The 25,059-nt window shown below is 34.1% G+C and overlaps 1 protein-coding gene across 3 annotated transcripts in view; it reads right to left on the bottom strand.

Moving 5' to 3' along the window:
- MRE11 (MRE11 double strand break repair nuclease) overlaps positions 1-25,059 on the bottom strand; it is a 77,017-nt gene that overhangs the window by 43,639 nt on the left and 8,319 nt on the right. For 2 of the 3 annotated variants that reach the window (XM_077113236.1, XM_077113235.1), the window contains exons 4-11: positions 23,876-24,036; positions 18,094-18,181; positions 17,145-17,286; positions 11,875-11,989; positions 7,854-8,039; positions 6,788-6,959; positions 2,934-3,014; positions 455-581 (exon numbers count right to left, since the gene is read on the bottom strand). In XM_077113236.1, coding sequence (XP_076969351.1) covers positions 455-581; positions 2,934-3,014; positions 6,788-6,959; positions 7,854-8,039; positions 11,875-11,989; positions 17,145-17,286; positions 18,094-18,181; positions 23,876-24,036 — 1,072 coding nt within the window. The remainder of the gene's footprint in view (positions 1-454; positions 582-2,933; positions 3,015-6,787; positions 6,960-7,853; positions 8,040-11,874; positions 11,990-17,144; positions 17,287-18,093; positions 18,182-23,875; positions 24,037-25,059) is intronic. The other variant, XM_077113237.1, reaches the window with a different exon arrangement.

The raw sequence follows: 25,059 nt of genomic DNA, 5'->3' as shown, positions 1-25,059 counted from the left end.
CTGGAGTATCAGAAGCATGAAGATATGGGACACCTCTTATTTCAAAAGACTGAAGTCTTTTTAAATGACTGTATGTTCTAAAGTCAAAATATTTATTGTAAAAATTGACAGTATATTCTCTGAACATGAATAATGTACAGTAAATAACTGGTATTTATTTTAAGAAATAAACCTCTAACATCTGTAAAGATATTACTTGGCAGCACTGTTTAAAAAAACATGAGCAGAGATAGTCTTCCATTCCATGTCTTTGTTGATATCCACCTTATTGGACTGTTATCTAATTTTTAGAAGGCAAGAAATTTAATTATTCTATAGGTTATTTGCCTACAATATTAAAAACAAACATACGAAAACATCTTCCATTATTATTATTTTATACTTCTGTTTCTAAAGATTGACTTACATAAACCTTATAAGAGCATTTTTTAACTCGTAAAAATAACTAGCTTACCTGTTTTTTCCTTTTGTTCCCTATGCCTGAAAAAATGGATAATGTCTTTTGGATTAGCCACCCGATCCACAAATTTCTGGCTAAAGCGAAGAACATTGAAAGGTTCAAAACCGCCACTATAGTCCACCTGGAAAAACAATATGTTGTGAAGGCTGGGAAACAACAATTTGCCAATTTTTAAGAAACACACTCAACCTTCAGCATTTCTAGAGATAATGCGCAATACTTATAAGTTAACACATTATTTTTCTACAATATATTTTAAATGTCATGATGGGGTTCTACTACTTATAGTATTGAAAAAAATAAAGCTTAGAAGGTTTCTAAACTTAAGCAAAATACCTTTGTTCAGTGGAATTAGGATAAAGCAAGAATTTGCACTATGTAGGAATAATTCACCGTCCCAACCCCCATAATACTTGGCACCAAGAGTGCACCTGAAAAGTAGACTGAATTTCTAAAAAGTTTTTAGACTTTCAAAACAAAAAGAAAATCCACCACCAAAATAATGTATTATAATTAATACATTAGTTAATTGATCCATCATTTTATTAGGCTCTCAGACTAGATAAGGATAAATGCTAGGAAAAGCCACATAAGAAAAGAATCACAACTGTGAAGTTTGATAAATGATTACTTTCAAAACACAGGATACAATAAAATACAAACAAACAAAAACAGACAGAACAGTATACATACTGAACTTACAATCTCTCTCAAAGAAGCCTCATTCTAAAGAAGTCTATAGTGGTAAGTCAACCTCCACAAAGAGAAATACCCCATGTCCTACTATGACATAATTATTTTCCTAAACAAGCAGTTCTCAAAGTGTGCTCTGGGAGATAGTGTTGTACCACATCACCTCCAAGGAAGGTCTTTCCTCATCAGTCCATCCACAGTACCCCCTAAAAACCACCCACTTACACTCTTCACCACACTTAGCACTATCTGAAATTTTGTTCATTTTTTATTTGATATTTGTTGTCTCTCCTCACACCTCCACCTCCTATAACATCCACAAGTTCAAAAGTTCATCTGTTCTATCATCACTGTGTGCTCCAGGATCCAAAACAGAAAGCACTCAATAAATACCCATGAATATTTGTTCAGCGAATTAACGAGGATCCTCTAGTTGATAAAATGTACTTTTGTAATATTACATGACAATATCTATTCTTTTGTTTCATGAATTAATAATTTACCTTGTTTAGGAAAATAAATGCAAATCTTCTATTTAAGTCTCATTGGTTCTAATGGAGTCAGGCCAATGTCGAAAAGGAATAAGGGATCTTTCACCCTGATAATTACATGGTTCCCACAAAGTAATTTTCTTTGAATTACCCAGCCCATCTGTACAGATGCCATGTTATAAATGATGAATGCAGAAGTTAATAAAGTGTGTAAGTCATGCCTTGTTTAGAGCACTTTACTTGTACTGTACCCTTTACATATTATTAGTATTTAATCCTCACAATGATCCCAGTAGGTAGATGCTACTATTATTCCCATTTTAAATTTAAGTCAGAGCTTATTTCTTCTTTAGTTCCCCTCCAGTATGAACCCAGTATGGAATCACAGAACTGTAAAAAGTTGAATGAAAAATAATAAAAAACCAGATTTAAACAATATGATTAAAAAGGTAGATTTCATTTCTTATATAGCAAATGCCCCAGCACCCATGAAACACTTCCAAACCCTGGTTTTCTAGACCATCTCAATGCATTCAAAGCTAAGAATGTAGCATTACACTTCCGAAGTGAAGCAATAAATTAATAGTAAAAATTTACACAGAAAAACTTCAACTTCTTAGAATTTACTACTCTTACATATTACTAATCCCTTCAACATATTTACTAAGCACGTGCTATATGCCAGGAACTATTCTGGGATCAGTGGATACACGTGTTAACAAAATTAAAAAAATTCCATACCAAAGTGCCACTTTATACTTTGTAACTGAGGACACACAATAGCCAAAATAAATACATCTTATATGGTACTGTAGAAGATAGTGCTATTATGTGAAAAAAAAAAAGCACAGAGAAGAGTAAGAACAGGAGTGCTGGGGAAAAGGTATGCAGGTTACAGTTTAATTGGGATGAGGACTCATTGAGGTGACATTCTAGCAGGCTTGAAGAAGTTAAGAGTGTATATGATATGTTTAAAGAATGAAAAGAAGGCCAGGGTTTCAGGAACAGAATGAAATGAGGGAAAGTAGGAAAAGATAAAGCCAGACATCACAGCCAACCTATTACATATAACCACATACTACGTAAACAAGAACAAAATATCAAACCTATCAGAATAAACTGTGATCAAATCAAATCCTTAAGAGTTTTAACATTTTTCCCTCCAATGGTGATGGCTCTTATTATTATTATAAACACACTCCTTAAGGCTTTTACAAAAATTCATTCATGCTGTATATTACTATACTTTGCAAATTAATCAAAGTTTAATTTATATAAATAGAACTTACTCGCAGTCGTATAAGAGGCTTCTCTGGCTGTTGAGAATTTCCCAGACGTTCCCGTTCAGCGTTTTCAAGCATTTCTTCAATCTCAAAATAAAAACATACAAAGATTACAAAGATTAAAACACAATTAATTTTTTTTTTCTTTTTTGCATAGGCAGGCAACTGGAAATGAACCTGGGTCTCTGGCATGGCAGGTGAGAACTCTGCCACTGTTGCCCGCCCAAAAAAACAGTTAATTTTGGTTTAAACTGTTTAAATTTCTTACCAAAGGAAAACAAAACCATCCTTATTTCCAAGTTCATTTATAATTAGACCTTTTTAAGTACACCTTTTTTTAATGGCCCCCTTAACAGCATTCTTTAATGTTTCTCTTTCATCAAAGTTCTTAATATAATAATGTTGTGATCTCTAAAATTACTCTTATAGAAAAGAACTTAGAACATTACTCTTCTTGAATTTTCTATTCCTATTTCAATATGGTTTCCCTCTCAACTCATTAACTTAAATCAAATCTAATTTTAGTCATTTCATCACTTTTTTTAATATTATTTTATATTTAATTTTTAAATTGTGGTTAAATATGTACCACATAAACATTTCCCATTTAATTATTTTCAAGTATATAATTCTGTGATGTTTACTAAATCCACAGTATTTAGCTGGTCTTTTACCACAGGAAGAAGTGTCTTCGGCTGACCACCTCTCCTGGTTGGCCTGGGACTGATGAGTTCCTTGGAACTGCTGAACATTCATGGCTAAAAAAAAGGACAAGCCTGGGCAAATCAAGACAGTTGGTCACCCGAGTCCTAGTGCCACTCTCTCAATAAAGAGATACAGGTAGCAAATCTTAGAAGGGTGTGGTGGATTAAGCAGGCACTTTGGGGCTTGGCATATCTGCTAAGTGGCCACTGGCTTCAATTGCTCTTTTTTTAAATAAAGAAGTCATAGGTTTACAGAAAAAAATCATGTATAAGATGTATTCCCATAACCACACTACTGCTTACACCTTGCATTGGTATGGCATATTTGCTACAACTGATGAAATAATATTTTTATAATTGTACTGTTAACTATCTAGTCTGTGGTTTATTTTGGGGTTCACAGTGTCATACAGATCTACGGTTTTTAAAAAATGTTTTAGTAACATATATACAACCTAAAATTTTCCCTTATAACTACATTCAAATATATGTTTCCTTCAATTATGTTGGTAATTATGTTCACTCTGCATGCTGCCATCACCACCATCCACTACCAAAACTTCTTCATCATCCCAAATAGAAACTCTAAAATTTAAGCATTCCCTATTCCTCATTTCCTACCTCTACCCTGGTAACCTATATTCTTGTTCCTGACTCATTTCAAATCAGCGAGCACGTACAAAACTTGTCCTTTTGTCTGGCTTACTCACTCAACATGATGTCTTCAAGGTTCATCCATGTGCCACACGTCAGAATTTCATTCCTTTTTACGGCTACTAAATACTAATAGTCTAACTGTGTGTATATATACCACATTTTGTTTATCCATTTGATGGATACTTGTTGCTCCCATCTTTTGGCAACAGTAAATAACGCCGCTATCAGTATGCAAACATATAGTCAAGTACCTGTTTGATGCTGAGCATCTTCTCAGGTGCTCACCGTATATCTTTTTTGGAAAAATGTCTATTCAAATCTTTTGTCCCTTTTCAGTCGGGTTGCTCATTTTATTATTGAGATGAAAGAGTTTTTTTATATATTCTAGCTATTAAATCTTTGCTAGATATATGATTCATAACAATTTTCTTACATTTTATAAACAGTCTTTTTCTTTTCTTGATAATATCCTTTGATGTAAAAAAGCTTTTAATTTTGATGAAGTTTAGTTTATTTTTTTTCTTTTGTTGCTCATACTTTAATGACATATCTAAGAATCCACTGCCAAATCCAAGGTCATAAAATTTTTCCCTTATGTTTTCTTCTACAAGTTTTATGGTTTTAGCTATAACACTAAGGCTGATGATCCACTGTGAGTTAATTGTGTACTTTTGTGAGGTAGGAATCCATTTTCATTCTTTTGCAGGAGAATATCCAGTTTCCCCAGCACTATGTTGAAAAGACTCTTCTTTTCCCCAAGGAGCTGAATTTTTAATTTAAAATAATTAAAATTTAAATTTAAAGAGCTACATGTGTTAGTATACCTTATTGGACTGCACAGATCTACGAGAATAATATTTCCTAGGTCAGTTCTTTCAATTCAAGTATTTAGATAGTACCTATTTTTTTGCCAGATACTAAATCAAATGCTACAATTGAGAAGTAAGACATGGGTCCTGTCTTCGAAGAGTTCAGACAGGTTGAGCTGACTGAGTGATTCTTGGCCAAGGGCAATCTATCCCCCAGAGGACATCTGGAAATGTCCGGAAAAATTTTTGATTGTCATGACTGCAATGGGGGGGGGAGCAGAGAAGGGGTCCTGCCACTTGCATCTAGTCAAGGATGCCGTTCAACATACTGAAATGCACACGACAACATATCCCCACCAAGTTCCATTCCAAAATGTCAACCCTGGGCTGACTCTAGTCATGACTCCAGAAAAGGGTACATGACTCAGGCCTGGTCCATCATTACATTTCCCATCACTTTGGACAGAGGGCTTAGGGATACGTACATGACCCCACTGATACAACGAAACTCAAATACCAGGTGTGTATTTGGAATTACCGAGAAAGATAATTATTCTTTAAATCAGAAAGTTACTAGCTGAAGACAAATAAAGACAAGTAAGTCTGGGGCCCACCATGTGAAAACGTGTTCCTTATAGTGAAGTTTAACATAGATATAGCAGAGTGGGCTGCAGGATCTGGACATAGAAACAAAGAGTAACTCACAATCCTAATTTAAATTTGAGCTTCTGGATCCAGTCATCTTGAAGCCAGAGTATCTTTTCTTTTCAGTTATGTGAGCTATATATATTGCTTGTAAAGCCGTACCACTGGGCATGTTACTTTACCTAAAGTTCAGTTCCTTGTATATAAAATGCAGATGGTAGACCCTACTTCATAGCATTGTTAAATGGATAAAATGCAAAATACCATCAATAATTCCAAGAACACATAAGCATTCAATTAATATTAGTGATCATAATTATCATTATTGCAACCTTATTAGATCTTTATGAAAATAAAATATAAAGCAGAAAAGCTGACACAGACTAAGTACTTAGTAAGTGTCAGCATTTAATGTTATCAACTATTAACCTACATGTTATTACATGCATTCACTAACACCAATACTGGCTCCAGACTTTCTACAAAGGCTTAGGTGTGGCAATCTGCATAGAAGGGAGGATGTTAAGTTTTAGGTTGAAGTTAAAAGGCGCATAGTAACCATATTTAAAGATTTCATCTGGGGTTGCTTTCAGGGTGGAAGGGAGGGATGCTTAATGGAGACTGTTAGGCTGAGACTCTCCCCATCTACCAGAATATTCCCCTATTTCCCAAACAAAGCTGCTCTCTGCCTTCCTAAATAAAATGAACTAACAAAAAAAAAGAACTAACAAATCATCAAGTCAGGATAAAAAGAAAAAAAGGTTATGTACATGTTTTTAAGATGGAGGAAAAGAACTTAGAGGGGGTTTTAATTAAATAATTTTATATATGGCATTCCTCCTTCTCAATTACTTACACTAACAGTTTAAAAAATGATCTTTGACACAATTGAAACAATTTACCTCGCAGCAATAGTTGTTTACAGGCTATATGACAATGTTAACAAAAATAATGGCTTCCCTCTACTCTACTGAATTATTTAATTCAATGTAAATAAACTCACAACTAAAGTATATCTTATCAACCTTTAGCTAAAAATAATTACCTTCTCCAAACAGAAGCTTTGTATGGCTTGAGTTACTTTAGGATTATCTGGGTTAAAAATGTCCGGATGATTAGCCAGGACCACATCCTCCGTATAGAACTGCCTCACTGTGTGAAGAGGAACCTTCTGCATGTTCATCTTTCTCCCCTTGACCCGCAGCAAGCCCACATGCCTGAGGAAGAGGAGGAGAAAGCCCAGGCACATGGTCACTTTCCCCAGGAAAACACGTATGTCAAAACTCTCATATTTCTAACGCCGTTTCGACAAAACCTATCTTTATGAAACTATACTCTTAAAAATTAATGTTTTTAGAAATTTCATGTTAAGGTTATATCACAGGGAAAAAAAAAATTCTTTCCCAGAATAAAATCCACTCAATCATCATTTTTCCTGTCTGAACATATATGCAGTCTGGTAAGAAAAAACAGTGATAAAAATAAGTTTAATAAAATGTTTTTAAGACTATGGTAATAATATGCACGCAGAAACGTGTACACACGTGTATTCATAAAATTGATAGTAGAATCATAAAGAAAAACTAACAAACTTAAATCCTACTACCATATCTTTTAAACCTATTATGAATCTCGTAACAATCAGAACTTAAGTGAACTCAAAGGTTAAAACCCATCATAAGAGTTGAATTTAAGCACTATTGCCTCTTCTTTTATTGCACATTTCCCCTAAAAGAATTTTTTTTAATGAGATATGCTATAATACCACATTTATAACCTGAAAGAGCTCAATTAAATAGTTCTAGGTCAATTTGTTTATAAATGGACTTTGTAAAATTGGTAGTCATCTATAGTACTCAAACTTGAAACTGAATAAATACTTAGTTTTTAATTTGCCTAGTGAGCAGCAAAATTATTAATACCACTTGAGTGCTCTTCTACTGAAACTAGCTGACAGGGAAAATAAGAAGACTATGTAAAACAATCAACTTTCATAAATTTATCATATAAACAATATCAATAGTGACTCTGAATCTATGGGATGATTAGTAGACTAATTACAGTTAATATTTTAAAAAATTTAACTAAGTAACATATATAAGATTACTTACTTCTTTATAGCTTCTCCTTGGGAAAGAGAAGTAACCACAGAACTTCCAGGCTGTGATATATAAAAGAGCTGTTGCTCATTTTTGGTTGGAGCTATTTTACACTCATGCTCATGGCCCCAAATAACCAGATCAATGAAGTCATCCAAAAATTGTTCTGGAATGAAGTTAGTACTTCCATGTTTACTCCTATACCAAGAATTTAAAAGTGAATAGTAAAATGAGTCACAGATGTAGGAAAATTTCACTTGAAATAAGTTTATACAGATCTTTCTTTTATCCATTCACTAAAGATATATTAAATTCCTACTATGTGCCAGGAACTATGCAAGGGTCTAAAGATACAAAGATAATCAATACCTAAGTCTTACCCTCAAGGGGTTTACAAATTTGCAGGTCAAGAAAGAAAATAATTATTATATATATCAAATAAAAGCAACTGTCATATGGCCTGGTATACTAGAGCCCCAAAAGAGAAAGCAGCAATTCAACATTGAGAGGCAGATCATGGAAGGCTTTATGGAGTTATAAAAGCATGAGCACTATCGATAGTAAAAACCTACAAACTTATCTGATTATACACTCAAAAGAGAATACAGAAAATAAATGAATTAAGTTTAAACTTTGTAGTATAAAAACAAATCTCTAAATATGCACAATCATTTTGAACATCACCTACTTCTTTTCCTTCTTATAAAAACAATGGGAATAAAAATACCAACTTTACATAAGAGATAAGAGTTTTCAATATTGAATAAAATAGCATATAGCAGGTGATCTGCAAAATTTGGTTTTATAACTACATTAGTTGTTATTAGTAAAAGAAATGTAAAAACCCAAGGAGAGGGAATACAAGAAAGAAAAAAATTTCCTAAAATTGACATATGTGGGAATTTAAGTAAAAGTGTTCAAACACTTCAACCTAGCGTTCATTTACTCTCAACTGATATTTATTTATTCCTTCTACAAATATTTACCGAGGGCCTGCAGTGCGCCAGACCTCTCTGAGACACTGGAGGCCCAGCAGCAAACACACGGTCCCTGTTGTAGGGGAGGAAACAAGCAATACAAGCTATATAATTTTTCAGGTACCAATAGGTGGTAGAAGAAGAATTGAGGAAAACATGGCATAGAAGTGGAGGGTGCTACTACAGGTAGGGTGGTCAGGAGAGGCCCCTAAGACAGGTGATAAGTAAACAAAGAACTGAGATGAGAGGCCAAGCATGTTACAGAAGAAAGTCCTAGGCCCGGGGAACAGCAGACGGCAATGGTGCTGAAGTGAGAACGTGCTCAGAGTTCAAGGAACCATAAGATCAGGGTGGCTAAAGCAGAATCAGTGGACAGAAGTACAGGAAATGAAACCAGAGGGGTGGCAGACTCATGTATTTAGGAATGTGTTTAATGTAAAAACATATTTAAGGTTTGATATTATCTCAATTACTGAAAAAAAGCAGAGGAACTCTCAGATATAACACGATGCAATTCTATTTATGGATTCTGACACTCTTTTTATGGAACAAAAGGTGAAGAGTACATGCCAGCAGTTTGACAATTTATTTGTGACTAGAAGTTAACCAAAACATTCTTATTGAAATATTTTACATGACAAAATCCTCTTCTGCTTCAAATTCTCCTTCTTCTGCAAATTGTGAAAGAAACCAGCTTATATATAGAAACAAATGGGAAATAAAATAAAAGGCAAAAAGATCAAGAATTTTCACTAACTTTTTTTTAATTAGTTCATGAAAGCAACAACAAAAGAAGTATCTAGAAATGCAGACAGTGAGAAATATATCTAACAGTATTCTAAAGGAATCACAAAAGCAGAAAGTGGGAAGAAAAGACCTAACCTAAGTAACAATACAGGAAAAATAATGTTCTGAATAGATACACATAAACACAAAACAAACACACTACACCCTAGGCTTCTCACATGGTATGGGTTAGCAATCCTGAAATTACTTTATATGTAAACTAGGATTGAAAAAATAAGTAAATATAGTATAGATAACGAAAGCCAGGTTTTTGTTAAGAGGAAAAGTCACAAATAAGGAAAAGAGGAAGACTAAAATGAATCTCGTGGGGCTGAATAGTATCAGTATGAATTAACGTTAATTTTTTAAAAGGAGTGAAGGCGGAAAAGAAGGAAGTGGGAAGAAAGAAGGAAACAAGCAAACAAGTAACCAAGCAAACTGGAACAATCTGAGCAACAAAAAAACACTGAGAATATTATATTACAACAAAAAATGAAACACATATCCTTGAATCCATACTGACATCAATGAGTAACTGAATAAATAAATGGGGAGAAGGAACAAATCATCCTCAGAGAAGAATTCCAACTAATAAATGTGCAAGGAATGAGGGAAATCTAAAATCACCATTACCACACCACAGTAATAACTGCTATATATAAGATCCATCCATGGATGCTATATTAGTGGATGACGGCTTAAGGTGGGACAGGATATCTGCATAGTCTCAAAGTTCTTCTCCTAAAATATTAATGACACAAAGTCTAATATAGTAACTTTCCAGTGGGGAAGCCTGGTAGACACCATCTTAATCAAATAACCAAGGTTAACTTCACCAGCAATCAGACATGTCAAGATCCTACACTGACTACCCATTCCTCTTACAAGTGCTGCCATTCTCCCTTTCAGTCTAGCTTAAGTACTTAGAATCACTTAGGAGTTTTCCTTCTGACTTATCAGAAGCAGACCTGAGATACCCTAAGCAAGAGAAGTAACAACTCCCAGTTGTGGAAAAAGTGTATGGAAACCACACATATCAAAACTCCGGACTGCCCTTTCTTAGAAACTGGCACTGTTTATTCCAGAGTAAGTCATAAGGCAACACAAGTCTGTCTCTTAACACAGTTCTTTTACCCAGCATTTAACATAAATACCAAACAGTATTCTGCATTCAATAAATATTTGTTCAATAAATAATAAACTACATAATCGGGCTCCAAAACTCTTAGACTTTTCTTTGATAAACTCTCAGTTTGTCCCATTCATATCAGTTTCACTGCCATCACTGGTACCACCTCATTTTTTTTTCTTTTTTATCATTGTTTCTTTTATTTTCTATTGCCTCATATAAATATATATATATATATATATATATATATATTTTTTTTTTTTTTTTTTTTTTTTGCATGGGCAGGCACCAGGAATCGAACCCACGTCTCTGGCATGGCAGACAAGAACTCTGCCTGCTGAGCAACCATGGCCCACCCTCGCATCATATTTTTAAATGCACACAAATCTTGCTTTTTCAAAGACTCACACTCTTGTTTTCAATCAATCCGGCACCCTACCAATGGATTAAACTTCTTATAACTACAAACAAAATGCAAGTTCATCCAGCAATATTTCCACATTCTGAAAAAACAACTGCATATATACACTAGGAGATGTGTACAAGAATGTTCACAACAGCAAGGTTTATAAAAGCAAAAATCTGGAACTAATCCAAAACGTTCAAACAGAAAAAGTGTAACTGTGCACATCAGTGAAAAAACTACATTAATAAGCATCAAAATAGATGAATCTCAGTATCATAATATCGACCATAAGCTAGCTGCAAAATAGACAGCAAGATTCCAGCTATACCAAAACTAAATAAAATATTCATTATCTTACATTTATATATGTGATTAAACAATAAGGAAAAACAACAGACTGGTTAATAAAAAATTGAAGATAGTGCTTATCTCTGGGGAAGGGGAAGGGAGATGGGATCAGGGACCAGCATGGGATAATGGACAAGTAACATTCTATTTCTTTGGCTGAATTTAGTAATATTATACCCCCTCCATATGCCAAAATATTCATTTATAGGTATTAATATTTACTAAAAACAATTTGAAAATGCAAGCACACAAAGCAAATCTAGGTTTTGTCTGACCCTGCACTGACAACTTTGAAAGAATAAAGTGCACTTTACAGAAATAAGTTTCGCAACAGGGATTTGAGGAATTTCAATACTTGATTCAAAAATTTTCAGAGAATAGTTTTACCTGTTCTGATGAATCACAAATAAGTTAAACCAAGAATTTTCATCTTCTTTTGGTCTCAGCATTGTTACTTTTTTATTTACAAACATTCGATAGAGCCTTTCATCTGGAATGGATCCTAAAATGGACAGCACAGTATTTTAAAACTGGTTTCTTACTTTGGTTTAAAAAATTAATATATTATTAAAAAATAAACATATTATGCTTCTAAATTGTGTGCTTTTCAAAGTATTTTATTTTACTATTAGAGATACAGTTGAAATCTGGAATCATTATTTACAAATGGTTATATTCCAGGTTCTTATATAACAGCTGCTGAGCAGTTAGTTGTATTCAAATATTTTCCATTTCAGGCTTACAAACCTTCAAAATCATAAAATATGGAATAAAAATTTGAATTTACTATGTTTAAATTCTTATAATTTCTATGATTTTTTCACTATCTCTACTAAAAACTACAAATGTATATGTACTTTTGATCTAGCATAATATGCACAGAAAGATATTAAAAGTGATGAGATACATAAATATATTTAAAAGCACAATATTTTCATATATATTGTTTTTTAGTAAAAACAATTACATTTTTAAATAATTGAGCAACTTTTAAATAATTCTTCCTACACCCCAAAGGATTGCCTTGGCCTAGTGAAAAAGACCAACAAAAAAAGAAGCAAACAAAATAATCACAAATTATAAATACTATAAAAAAGAAATAAACCAGGATGCTCAGATGGTATTAACAGTGGAGCAAAGTTACTGCTTCACAAAGTGATTACGGAAGGAAGGTTCCTAGAAGATTACATTTACGCTGAAACCTGAAGGATGAGGAAGAGTCAGCAAAGTAGAAAAGTCAAGGAGCTACACCACTTCTAGCTCCGAAAGTGAATTCCTAGGCTGTGGCCAATGGAATAGATGGCTGAGGTGGTATGCAGAATACGTAACTAAAGACTAACAAGCCAAGGCATTTATAATTCAGGAAACAGTGAGAACACAGACAAAATCTGAAGGTAGGTAGATAAAAAATATGAGGGGAAGAGGGAAGTTTAGACAGATGACAGAAGCTTCAAGGGAGCAGAATGTTTTGTAGGCAGGAAAGAAAGCGGTGGTGGGGAGCAAGAACTGCCATCTCCCTGCAACCCTAAAACCCAGGGGGTAAAAGAACTGTGTGAGAAACAGTACCCTCAGGGGCCAGCCTGGTTTCACTGAAAGCCTGAAAGACCAGGCAACATTCAGAGAAGAGAGCAAGTGTGCCGGTTTGAAAGTATTATGTACCCTAGAAATGCCATGTTTTATCCTGATTCAATCTTGTGGGGACAACTATTTCTTTTAATCCTGATTAGAAATTTTATGTAGAAGCTTTTGATTAGATTATCTTCATGGAGATGACTCTCCCAATTGTGGGTGTGACCTTTGATTAGGTAGAGATGTGACTCCACTCATTCCAGGTGTGTCTTGATTAGTTTACTAGGATCTTTTAAAAAAGAAAATATGTTGGAGACAGCCAGATGACAGAAATGACAGAAGCTTCAGAGCCAACAGAGAGAGCAGAGCAGCTTGGAGAACTTCAGAGCAGCTTCAGAGACAGAGACACAGTGTTTAGAGATGCTTGGAGCCCAGAAGACGTCACCATGAGATGTTAAGCAAGCCAGAACCAGGAAGAGAGCCAAGGCAAGCCAAGGGATGAAAGTCAGCCTAAGAAGTAAAGTGAAGAACCCCCACAGGAACAGAAACTGAAGGTATCGGCTTTTGTTGAGTGATGGTAACCTCTTACTGGTGTCTTAATTTGGACACTTTCACATCCTTAGAACTGTAAACTTGTGACATTAAATTTCCCTTTATAAAAGCTGTTCCAGTTCTGTTATGTCACATTTCATTAGCTTGCAAACTAACACACCAAGTTGGGGAATTTGCTGCTTATAAGGAAAGAGTTCTAGAATGCATGGGATTGGGTTGAGTTGAGGGTAGCTGTAGAGGGTGGAGAAAGGGTCCAGGATAAGAGGTTGGGAGACAATGGATGCCTGAAGAGGTGTGACTTCTGGTGGTGAATGAGGCATAATGGGATCTGCCTGAGTCTGAAAGAGGGAAGAACAATCATTTTTTGGGAGATATGATCACCAACACTGTACGGATTTAAAACACCTGTTACAGCTTTTTAAAGAACATGTATTTCACTTTCTGCTCTATCACTTGCAGAATCAGACATAATTCCCAGACCTCATTTTCCATATCTCTAAAATATAGAAAACCATGATGCACTCTTTTATTTGTTAAAGACATTATATAGATTGGAGAAAGGCTATACACTCTCTAGGGAAAGTCATTAAATCAACTGTCCATTACAATTATTCTTTTAAAAATATAAACAAAGAAAATTAAAATAAATAAAATCTTCTAAGGTCTCTATTATACCAAAAAAACTATGTTGAAGAATTGCAGGGTGAAATTTCCCCCCAATTTCTCTCATGGTACTTTTAAAGTTGATTTAAGTTGGAATATAATCTACAACAGTCTAAATGCAATAAAAACAATATCTAAAGTCATTGCATTAATCCTAAAACAAATAAAACATCAAGCTGAACTTAACCCAAAGAAGACACAATAAATACACTTTAAATGCATTATTTCTAGCCTCAAAAATACTTGAGAGATAAACTACACAAAATAATTAATGTACTCTTTATAAATGGTGTTAATAACTCCTTTGGCTTTCATACACTGACATATGGAATAAGCCTAACAAATAGGCTTTCACCTACTAGAGAGTAAATAATTTGAAGATAGTGAAGCTGTGAAAGCAAATTTTCTGAGCTTTATAGATGATAGCTCTAAATGAGCACTGTCTAATATAAATATGTTAGCCATTAATGTAATCCAAATGTACAATTTTAAATTTTCTAGTAGCCACATTTAAACATGTAAAAAGAAACAGGTGAAATTCCTTTTTTTTTTTTTTTAATTTTATTTCCAAAGACAGATAAGAATTTCACTAGGCAACAGTCCAGAAAACAAATAGCTGGAGGACAACTGGAGTTTGTCTTAATAAATAACAAAATACATTTATACTGCTTAAACTTCATATAACACATTACAAATATTAAATAAATAAAATCCACTCTGTTGCTGTACCTAAGAAATAATCCCCAAGTGTTGTGCATGTGTGTCTTTTAGAATGAAGCAAATTGCTAGGCTTGGGGGGACCTCATACACAGCCCGGCTATGACCTGTACCGGTTTGAAACGGTTATGTATCCCAGAAATGCCATGCTCTTTTAATCCAATCTTGTGGGCCCAGACCTATTACAGATGGAATCTTTTGATTAAGTTGTTTCCATGGAGATGTGACTACCCACCAAATTGTGGATGGGATCTTTTGATTAGATTACTTCCATGGAGATGTGACCCTGTCCATTTAAGGTGGGTCTTAATCAGTTTACTGATTTTACTCTTAGAAGAGCTCACAGAGAGGGAACTCAGCCGACACAGAAAACAGAAAGATGAAACCACAACACAAATGTTTGGAGATGCTAAGCTCAGAGATGAAACTCAGAGTCTACCCTAGAGAAGCCAAAGTGAGGATGCACAGATGCTCAGAGTGAACGCTACTGGAAGAGGAGCTGAAAGAACCAATTGAAACCAGAAACTGGAAGAGAGGGACAGGAGAGGTAGCCATGTGCCTTCCCATGTGACAGAGAAATCTCAGAAGTCATAGGCCTTTCTGCAGTCTGGTATCTTTCTCTCGATGCCTTAATTCAGACATTTTCATAGCCTTAGTACTTTAAATTTATAACCCAATAAATCTCCTTTGAAAAAGCCAATTCATTTCCAGTGTATTGCATTCCAGCAGCTTTATCAAACTGAAATCAACTCCTCCCTCACTCCCGGGCTTCTGATACACCCTCCGCTTGTCCCCTTTGCAGGGACTAGCAGTTTCAAGGGACCCTCAGATGATAGCAGAAATGGACTCAGAAGTGCAGGCTCAAAATACAACTCAATAAGAGCAAAACATTATTTCGGCATGTAATCAATATAAAAATTGAGATATTTTAATTTGCATTTTTCTAAGTCTTTTGAAATCTACAAAATACTATTTTGGCATGTAATCAATATTAAAAAATTGAGATATTTTAATCTGTATTTTTCTAAGTCTTTTGAACTCTGATGTGTATATTACACTATCTCAATCCAGACTACCTGCATTTTAAGTGTTAGTTATATATTCAAGGATAGTGATATCAGATAGGACAACATGATAGCTGGATAAATAAAAAAAAAAAAATTCAATATCCTTTAGCTGAAAAATGCTTAGTATAGTTTTCAGTAGCTAAAAAAAACTGTTTGGTATAATCACTTCACTCAAACAGCCTTGAATTATGTTAAACATAAAAAGTCATTGTTGAAATAGTTTGCTGTTGGTCTAAACTCAACAAAAAGAAATGAAACATCGTATGAACTAATACACCAGCACCTTCTTCCTCTTGAAGATCATCAAAGGCCTGAATGGTCAACCAAGAAAGAAAGGCCTACCAGGTAACAGGATATGTGGACCAAGCAAAACGAAGCCAGCAACCATTACTCAATTTTAATGAATCCTATGTCTTTGACTTAGTTTTTACTATTAGTTTCTTTCTTCTGGACCTTGGCCATGTCTTTGTCTGCCTGAGTTTAAAAAGCCAAACCATCCTTTCCACTCCAAACTGACCTTGTAAAGTTTCTCCTCCTGTTCCTTGGTGATGCATCTTCAATAGACATACCTTTTCACCAAGATAAAGTGAAGTGTTTCTTTGTTTGACCTTATTTCTCTGTTTGAGGGATCAGGTGGGCCTAACTATTTAGGACCATGTTTTCTCATGGTAACAAATGTATCTCTAGATCTTTCAAAGACTTCCAAGATATTAAAAAAAAAAGCCATTTTTCTAATTATCCTCTAATTCTACCTTTCAGCATTCTACGAGTCTAAAAGAAATTAAAGAATCAATACATAAATATCAAATGAAAAATTTTTGTTCACCAAAACTGCTATTAAAACCAAGACTATAAGGGCTACTGGTCCTAATTAAATACTAAAAAATTTTATCCAGCCAAAACCGTCTAACAGTTTTTAGTCACCAACAAGGAATAATCAGAATTGCTCCTCTTTCTTCCAAACAGCAACCATGTTATCTCTAGAATCTCATTCCCCAGTTGTCTGAACATGAGGTATTGGTTTATACCACTTTTACCAATTTCGCAAATGGCAAAGTACATGTAAATATCAAAATAAAACCATCTTACCTAAACCATATAGAGCAATTTTTGTGCTTCCTTTTTGAAGTAAAACCGGACTAATATCTATCTTCTCCACAGACATTGAACGTCCAAAGTGATTCACCAATCCTGCACAACTTAAAATGTCCAGGGCACAGAGTGCATCTGCCTACACAAAATATTTTCAAAGAATATTAATGTATCTAAAAATAAGTACTCAGTATATCATATTATTATCTATTAAAAACATACTCCATATACTAGTAATAAAAACAGAGATTAGGACAGTGTCTTTTCAAAACAAAATTACAACACTTAAAGTATTTCTCTAATACTATTACAAATCACTTATTACAACTGAAATCACATTCTAAATGCAAAGTTAACCTTTCATCAAAACATACAATGTTTCACTATTGAAAAATTAAAAATCAGCCATGAGATAAATGCTTTGTAGTATTAAGCAGTCCTCTTAAGGCCTGAAGAAAAAAGGCTATCAATAATTAGTGATTTCTAATATTAGTGAGCAGATAAGGCGAAAAGATATTTTAAGTTTAGGACCTTTGGTTTTACTTCCATACCAAACAGGTAATAAGTTAATTAGATTTGAAATTGTTGATAAAGCAATCATTTCTTATAAGTGAGATTTTATGAGATAACATACAAAACCATTCGATAAACTGTAAAACATCATACAAATGTTAGGTGTTTATTTCTACTTCTGGTTATTTCTAGTTACCATCAGCATTAATGAAACAGAAGCATGGCTCATATGCCAATTCTTAATCCAGATTTTAAAATATGATCTAAAATGCAGATAAAAACCTAAAAGAATGAGCCCAATTATTTAAAAAAGTCAATTTGACTATCAATTACTGGGAAGAAGGGGAGGAAAGCACTCCACAGACAAACTAAACTGGCCATTTCTAAACTTGTTTGGCCATTTCTCAACAAGCTATGAGAATACAATAATTACCCCTGTGGGATCATCATGATTGCCGTGAATACTAAACACTGGAATTGAAATGTTAAGATTGCCATCTTGGTAGTTCACCCATGGAAACCTTAAAAAAAAAAAAAAAAAAAAAAAAGAAGTTTCTATAAGAGATGAAAGCTATTTTTCCCAGTATGCCCCAAAAAATTAATGCAAAGGCAACAAATGATTGTTGCCTACACTACAACAATTCACTACAACTCAAATCTGAAAATATCTCAGAGTTACACATTTTAAAGAAAACAATACCCAACAACAATAAATGATATTTGTGAATTGTACATACTAGTAGAATATCTGATTAATGGAAAGTTAATAATCATTCAGAATTTTTAAAAAACCTTTGTATAAGATTGTTATTTGAAGTGGGAGAAAAAAAAATGTGTGCTTTGGAATCCAAGAGACCTAGGTTAGAAATCCCAGCTCTATCACTTACTACCTGGGTAACTTCATTAAACTGCATAAATAATGTTCCAAGTTACCTCACAAACAAGGTAAACCAGGACTTCACAGAGTTATTATAAGCTTAGATGACTAAACAAAATATCATCTAAGAAGTCCACCTCAATACCTTACTCTCTTACCTCCCCCATTTGTATATTTAACTTATCATACGTATTTTCGGAATAAATACTACATCCCCAATGACAAAAAGACAAAGGGTGTATGGTAAAAGTGTCCTACCCAAACCTGCCCCGAGCCATTCAGCTAACATTTCTATCAAATCTTTCCAAAGATATTTATACCTATACAAGCAAATAAATGTATTTTTCTTCTTTTTACCTAAATGGTAGCCCATTATACCGATTTTTTGCATCCTTCTTTTATCATTTAATATATTTTAGAAATCATCTCACATCAGCATATAAAGATCTTCCTTGTGCTTTTTTGTCAGCTGTGCAATATCCCATCATTACATAGATTTCTATAATGTGTCTACATATATCTCTATTAAAGGACACTTAACGATTATCTGCTTTTTTGCTTTATAAATAATGCTACACTGAGTATCTTGCCATTGTATGAATATATTTTTATGAAAAATATGTAGGAAGGAATTGTTAGGTAAGGGTACATACATTCCTAATTTTGATAACTACTGCCAAAATTCCCTCTATAGAGGTTTTACAAATGTACAGTGGCAATGCATATCTGTCCCTACCCTTGCCAGCACAGTATATCACCAAGCTTCTAAATTTATGCCAGTAGTTCTCAACCCTGGCTGCATGTTATAATTTTGGGAGGATCTTTTAAGAAACATCAATACCAGGCTATACATTCAGAGCTTCAAAGTTAATTGGCCTGGATTGGAGACTGGGCATCAGTATCTTTCAAGATTCCTAGGTTATTGCAATGTAAGAATCACTGATGTACACCAACCTGAAAGGAGAAATATGGTATTTCAGTATCGGCTTCATTTTATATATATTTTTATAGAGGTAGAGGTTCTTTTAATATGTTTAAGAGCCATTTTATTTTTACTGTAAACTATGTCTGCATTCTTTATTCATTTTTCTACTAACTTGGGTTTTTGGTTTTCTTTTATTAACTTGAAAGAACTATTTATTTACTAGGAAAATTAGGCCTTTATTTGCAATGAGTTGCTACTGAACTCTGACTTCTGACCTTTATCCAGGTACTTTTGCCATGCAGAAATTATCTATATAGACAAATGTATCCATCTTTTCTTTTATGGTTTCTGGGTTTGGGATCATTCTTAGAAAAGTCTTTTCCATGTCTAGATTATCTTGTAAAATAGAATCTAACAGTTAATTTTGGTACTTTTTTGAATAATTCATATTTTTCCCCAGAGGTGAGATGCCACCTTCATCAAATATTAAATTCACACATGTATTTGAAGTGGAATTTCTATTCTCTTCCACTTATCTACTTATTGATTTTTAAGCCATACTACATTTTATTTATTGTAGCATTATAATATACTTAATATCTAAATGGGTAAGTCACTATTCAGTAGCCATACAGTTTAGTCTTTCTGTTTTTGTTTGCCCATATTTCTGTATGAAATAGTAAACCAGAGGGGAAATTATTCAGAATACAACACAATGAGATGAAGTTATAGTCAATAAAAAAAAAAAAAGAGGGTAAGAGATATAAAGGGCAATAAGTGGAGAAAAAGTGAAAGAATGGCAAACAATGTTTGAAAACGTAATGGATAGCAATTCCACAGAACTGCTGCCAAAAATAATTTTCATTGAAATGCATGATGAAGCCCAAGCAAATAAGCAGAACTAAATCTACAGCTAAGCCTGTCATAGTAAAACTAAAATGCCAAGAACAATGAGAAAACTTTAATAGCTACCTGAGCGTTTTTTTTATGCCAGTTGTTACTCTAAGTAAATTTCAAATATTAACATGTCTATAAGTTGGGGACAGTAGTTTAAAAACAGATGAAAATAAGATAAGAGATGAAAGTTAAAACGTCCCAAGTTCTAGACTGCAAGATAAGATGGGTAGAAACATGATCAGAATTCTAAAAAACAATTATATATCTTAAAAAGTATAGGAATCATTTTAAAAGCCAATTTTATACTCAGCCAAACTATCAAAAAAGAGGAAAGGTTAAAAAAAAACAAACAAAAAAACACTTTTTTTCACAATGAAAATCTCAAAAAACATACCTCCCAGTATAAACTGGCTTCTTAAAAACATATATACAAATATATAAGAAATAAATATGGAAAAAAAAAAAAAAAGAAAGAAATATGGACATGTCAGTATTCATGGGTATTGAATCATATCCCTCATAAGACGCATGTTCAGGTCCCAACCCGCTGTCCTGTGCGAATGAACCTATTTATAACTAGGACTTTTGAAGATGTTATTAGTTAAGGTGTGCCCAAAACAAATGTCCAACATGGCTGAATTCTTGCAAACAAAGGAAACTGGACGTAAAGAAGCCATGGAAAGAGCAAGAAGCTGGAAGTCAAAAAACCCAGATGAGGAAGGAGAAGATGCCACCACCTGCATTGCCATGTGACAGAAAGACCAGGGACCCAAGGACTGCCCACAGCCAGCCCCAGAATACCAGTCTTCAGGAAGAAAGTATCACCTTCTAATGCCTGGACTTTGGACCTCTTCTGGCCTCAAAACTCTGAGCTAATACATTTCTGTTATTAAGTCGACCCAATCTATAGTATTTGTTTTAGTAGCTAGGAAATTAAGACAGTGGATTAGTATACATACATATATTTCTTAGCTCTGTCCTGACTGAAAGCCTAGGAGCAATGACAGCCCAGTAGTGATATGTATACCCATTATCCAGATTCTCCAAAAGGAACCAGTGCTCCTTGAAAAAACAGTTGAGTCTAGAAGTAGGGAAGGGAAAACACAAAATTAGCTTGAAGCACCTTGTAGTGGCAAACCAAAAAAAATTAAAATAAACCAGAAGAGGTATGTCAAACAGATACATAAGCCAATATGAAAGAGTGCCCAATGGCTAAAATTAGAGCAGCTTGAGCAACAAAATAAATGAGGACAGTATTGGGCTATAACCCAAAAAATAAAATGAGTTCCGAGTGATATAAACAATTGATTTGGATTTAAACAATTGAATAAATAAAGGGAGAAGGGATGAATTTCCCTCACAGAAGAATTCTAATAAATGTAGAAACAATGCAGGAAGTAGAAATTCACCATCAGAACATGTTCTGGTTTGAAAGGATTACGCATCCTAGAAAAGCCATGTTTTAATCCTGATCCAATCTTGCCGGAGCAACATTTCTTTTAATCCCTATTCAGCACTGTAAGTGGGAAACTTGATTAGATTATTTCTACTGAGATGTGAAAACACCCAATTGTGGGTATTAACCTTTGATTAGAGGGAGATGTGACTCCACCCTATTCCAGATGGGTCTTGATTAGTTTACTGAAATACTTTAAAACAGGGAACATTTTAGAAAGAGCAACAGAACCACAAGAACTACAAGAGCCCATGCAGCCAGAGATCTTTGGAGATGAAGAAGAAATCACCCTTAGCGGAGCTTCCTGAAGCCAGAAGCCCAAAGAGAACGCTAGCAGACGTTGCCATGTTCACCTTTCCAGTTGAGAAACCCTGGATGTAGTGGCCTTCTTGGACCAAGGTATCTTTCCATGGATGCCTTAGATTGGACATTTCTAATAGCTTTGCTTTAATTTGGACATTTTCACAGCCTTAGAACTATAAACTTGTCACTTATTAAATTCTCGTTTTTAAAAGCCATTCCATTTCTGGCATATTGCATTCTGGCAGCTAGCAAACTAGAACAGAATACTACTACACTGCTGCAGGCAGATCTACTGATGAATGCTTATATCAGTGGGCAAATTTTAAGGAAAAACAGGGTATCTGAACAGCCTCAAGATATATCTCCCAAAATATTCATTAATTACTGTGGTGGTATATATGTCCACAAATTCTTTGATACTCCTCCCTCCAGGAAGAGAAGCCTAATTCTCCTTCCCTTGGATTTGGGCTGGACTTAGTCACTAATTTCTAACAAGTAGAATAGAGGAAGGGAAAAACAGTAGCTCTGCAGTGGAGAAACCACCCCAACCAAGTGTTCAAAGTTAACATGACAAGTGATAAGTCCCATTGATATCAGGTACCCTTGATCTGTCCCCCTCCAAATCCATAATCTGAGTCTAATCATGAGAAAACATCAGAAAAAAAACAAACTGAAGGATATTCTACAAAATACCTGGCTACTACTCTTCAAAAGTATCAAGGTCATGAAAGACAAGTAAAGACCAAGAAGGTTACAGACTACACAAGACCAATACAGTACTGTTTAGGAAAAAGCATGAAGTACCTTTACAGCTGCATAAATATATTTTGTAAGTACTGTCTTCACACTGTTTTGAGGGTATGGCTATAAACTCACAATTACCCTTTGCAGGCATTTTGCTAAGCCCACATCCAGTCACCTCCCTAATTGAGTTCTAACACTCCTGGGCTACAACACACATGCCAAACTGCCAGAAGCCCCAAGTACCAAACATCTCAAGACAGCCCCTTTGGCCCAGAGTTTGTGGAATTATTCAAAATACCCAACCCACAAAACCCCACGAAGCCTAACTAACCACATCCCAGTTGCCATCCTACAGTTCCAGCTTGCTGGTACTCTCTCCCCAGGTACAACATCCTGTGTGGCCCTGTGTGACAGCCTTCCCTCATTTGGAAATGGAAGTAACAAAGAGTTTGCCTATCATATATTCAAGTGCTTTTGTTTTCTGTTCTACCATCCACAAAAAAACTAAACCATATCCAATATGTAAATATAAAACAATGATCCTGAGTTCTAGATGGATTTCTAATATAACTCCAAAAAGTACAAAAAAGAATGATACATTTAACTATGTCAAAATTAAATATTTCTGTCAACAAAAGACCCCATAAGTAAAATAAAAAAACAAGCCACTGACTGAATATATGCCCAACAAAGGTTGAATGCCTAAAAAATATAAATAATTTCTACATATAAGTTAGAAAAGGATAGAAGACACAATTTTTTAAATAGGCAAACAATGAGAACCAAAGAGGATACCAAATTGACAATGAAAATTCAAAGATAATCAACCCCACTATTAACCAAGGAAATGCAAATTAATACAATAATGATGAACATTAAATTCAAAAGACTATATTTGCTATAAAATACCCTATACTGAAGGTGAAATAGCTAGCTATTAATATGTTTATGTGTCTTGTACAGAGAATATTAAACACAAGTAAACATTCACTCAAGCATATAAACATACTTACTTACTAAAACCAAAGTTGACAGACTGATCGCTGATAATTTCAAATTGTATAGGACGATCACCCATGCAATATTTTCTTAGTAATTCCAGGCAGGTATGTAATGTTTTTCTTGATGGCTTATTTTCATGAAAAAGATCACCACCTAATAAAATAAAATCCACCTAATCAACAGGAAATGGTGTTTTAATTAGTATGGTTTATAGGTAAATTTTTTTTAAATCTTTAGATGAACCTCACAAAAGACCAAGTTATTCATGGTAATATAAAATTTTATATTTTATTTTGAATATATATATATATTTGAATATATATATATTTTTATTTATATATATATATATATAAATATATATATATTTATTTTGAATATATATATATATTTGAATATATATATATATTCAAAGGGCCTTCCAATCTCATGGTTAATTTGACTCAACTTGGGTTCTTGAGCCACCCTCAGAAAAGCTATCTACAAATTACTACACCAGGTGTAGTAATTCACACTCATTCACACTACCCAAGGTGATCATATTTCTTTTTTACTATTTAAATCAAACAAACTTAGCACTTTAATAGAACCCAAGAAAGAGATAACCAATTCAATCCAATTATTCATTCAATTCATTCACCAAATATTTATAGAATACCCACAGGCTCTGGTAGCTAAGGAAATAGCAACAAAAGAGACGATGTCCCTGCCCTCATTAAATATGACAACGTGTGATGCTCTGTATTGGATCCTAGAATATAACGATGACTAAAATATGATCCCTTTCCTAAGTATGTTCAAAGTTTATTAGAAGAGAAAAACTGTTATGCATCTAAATATGTCAATCTCTGACAGGCATTAAAATGGATGCAAACAAACCAGGTCCAGAGATGACATTGCAATTAATTCTAAGTGAGGGGAGGTGATGAGTCAGAGGAGGGAATTTGCAAAGGCTGCAATAGCATGAACACATTCGAATTACACTATTAAGACTAGGTAAGATTCTTGAGGAAGAGCATTCTAGGAACATTAATGAAGGAGAGAAATATCACACATATTCCCACTTCCAAAAAGTGTACAAATCTACCTAAAAGCAATTTAAGTTCTTAATTATCCTTGAATTTAAAAATGTGAATTTAAGTTAGTCCTTCAAAAATGAACAGGATTTTAGTCAGGAAAGAAAACAACCATAATCAAA

Source organism: Tamandua tetradactyla, chromosome 8 (genome assembly GCF_023851605.1).
Source record: "Tamandua tetradactyla isolate mTamTet1 chromosome 8, mTamTet1.pri, whole genome shotgun sequence".
NCBI classification, from domain to species: Eukaryota; Metazoa; Chordata; class Mammalia; order Pilosa; family Myrmecophagidae; genus Tamandua; species Tamandua tetradactyla.
The sequence above is the reverse complement of the archived record's forward strand: the minus strand, read 5'-3'. Positions and strand labels throughout refer to the sequence as shown.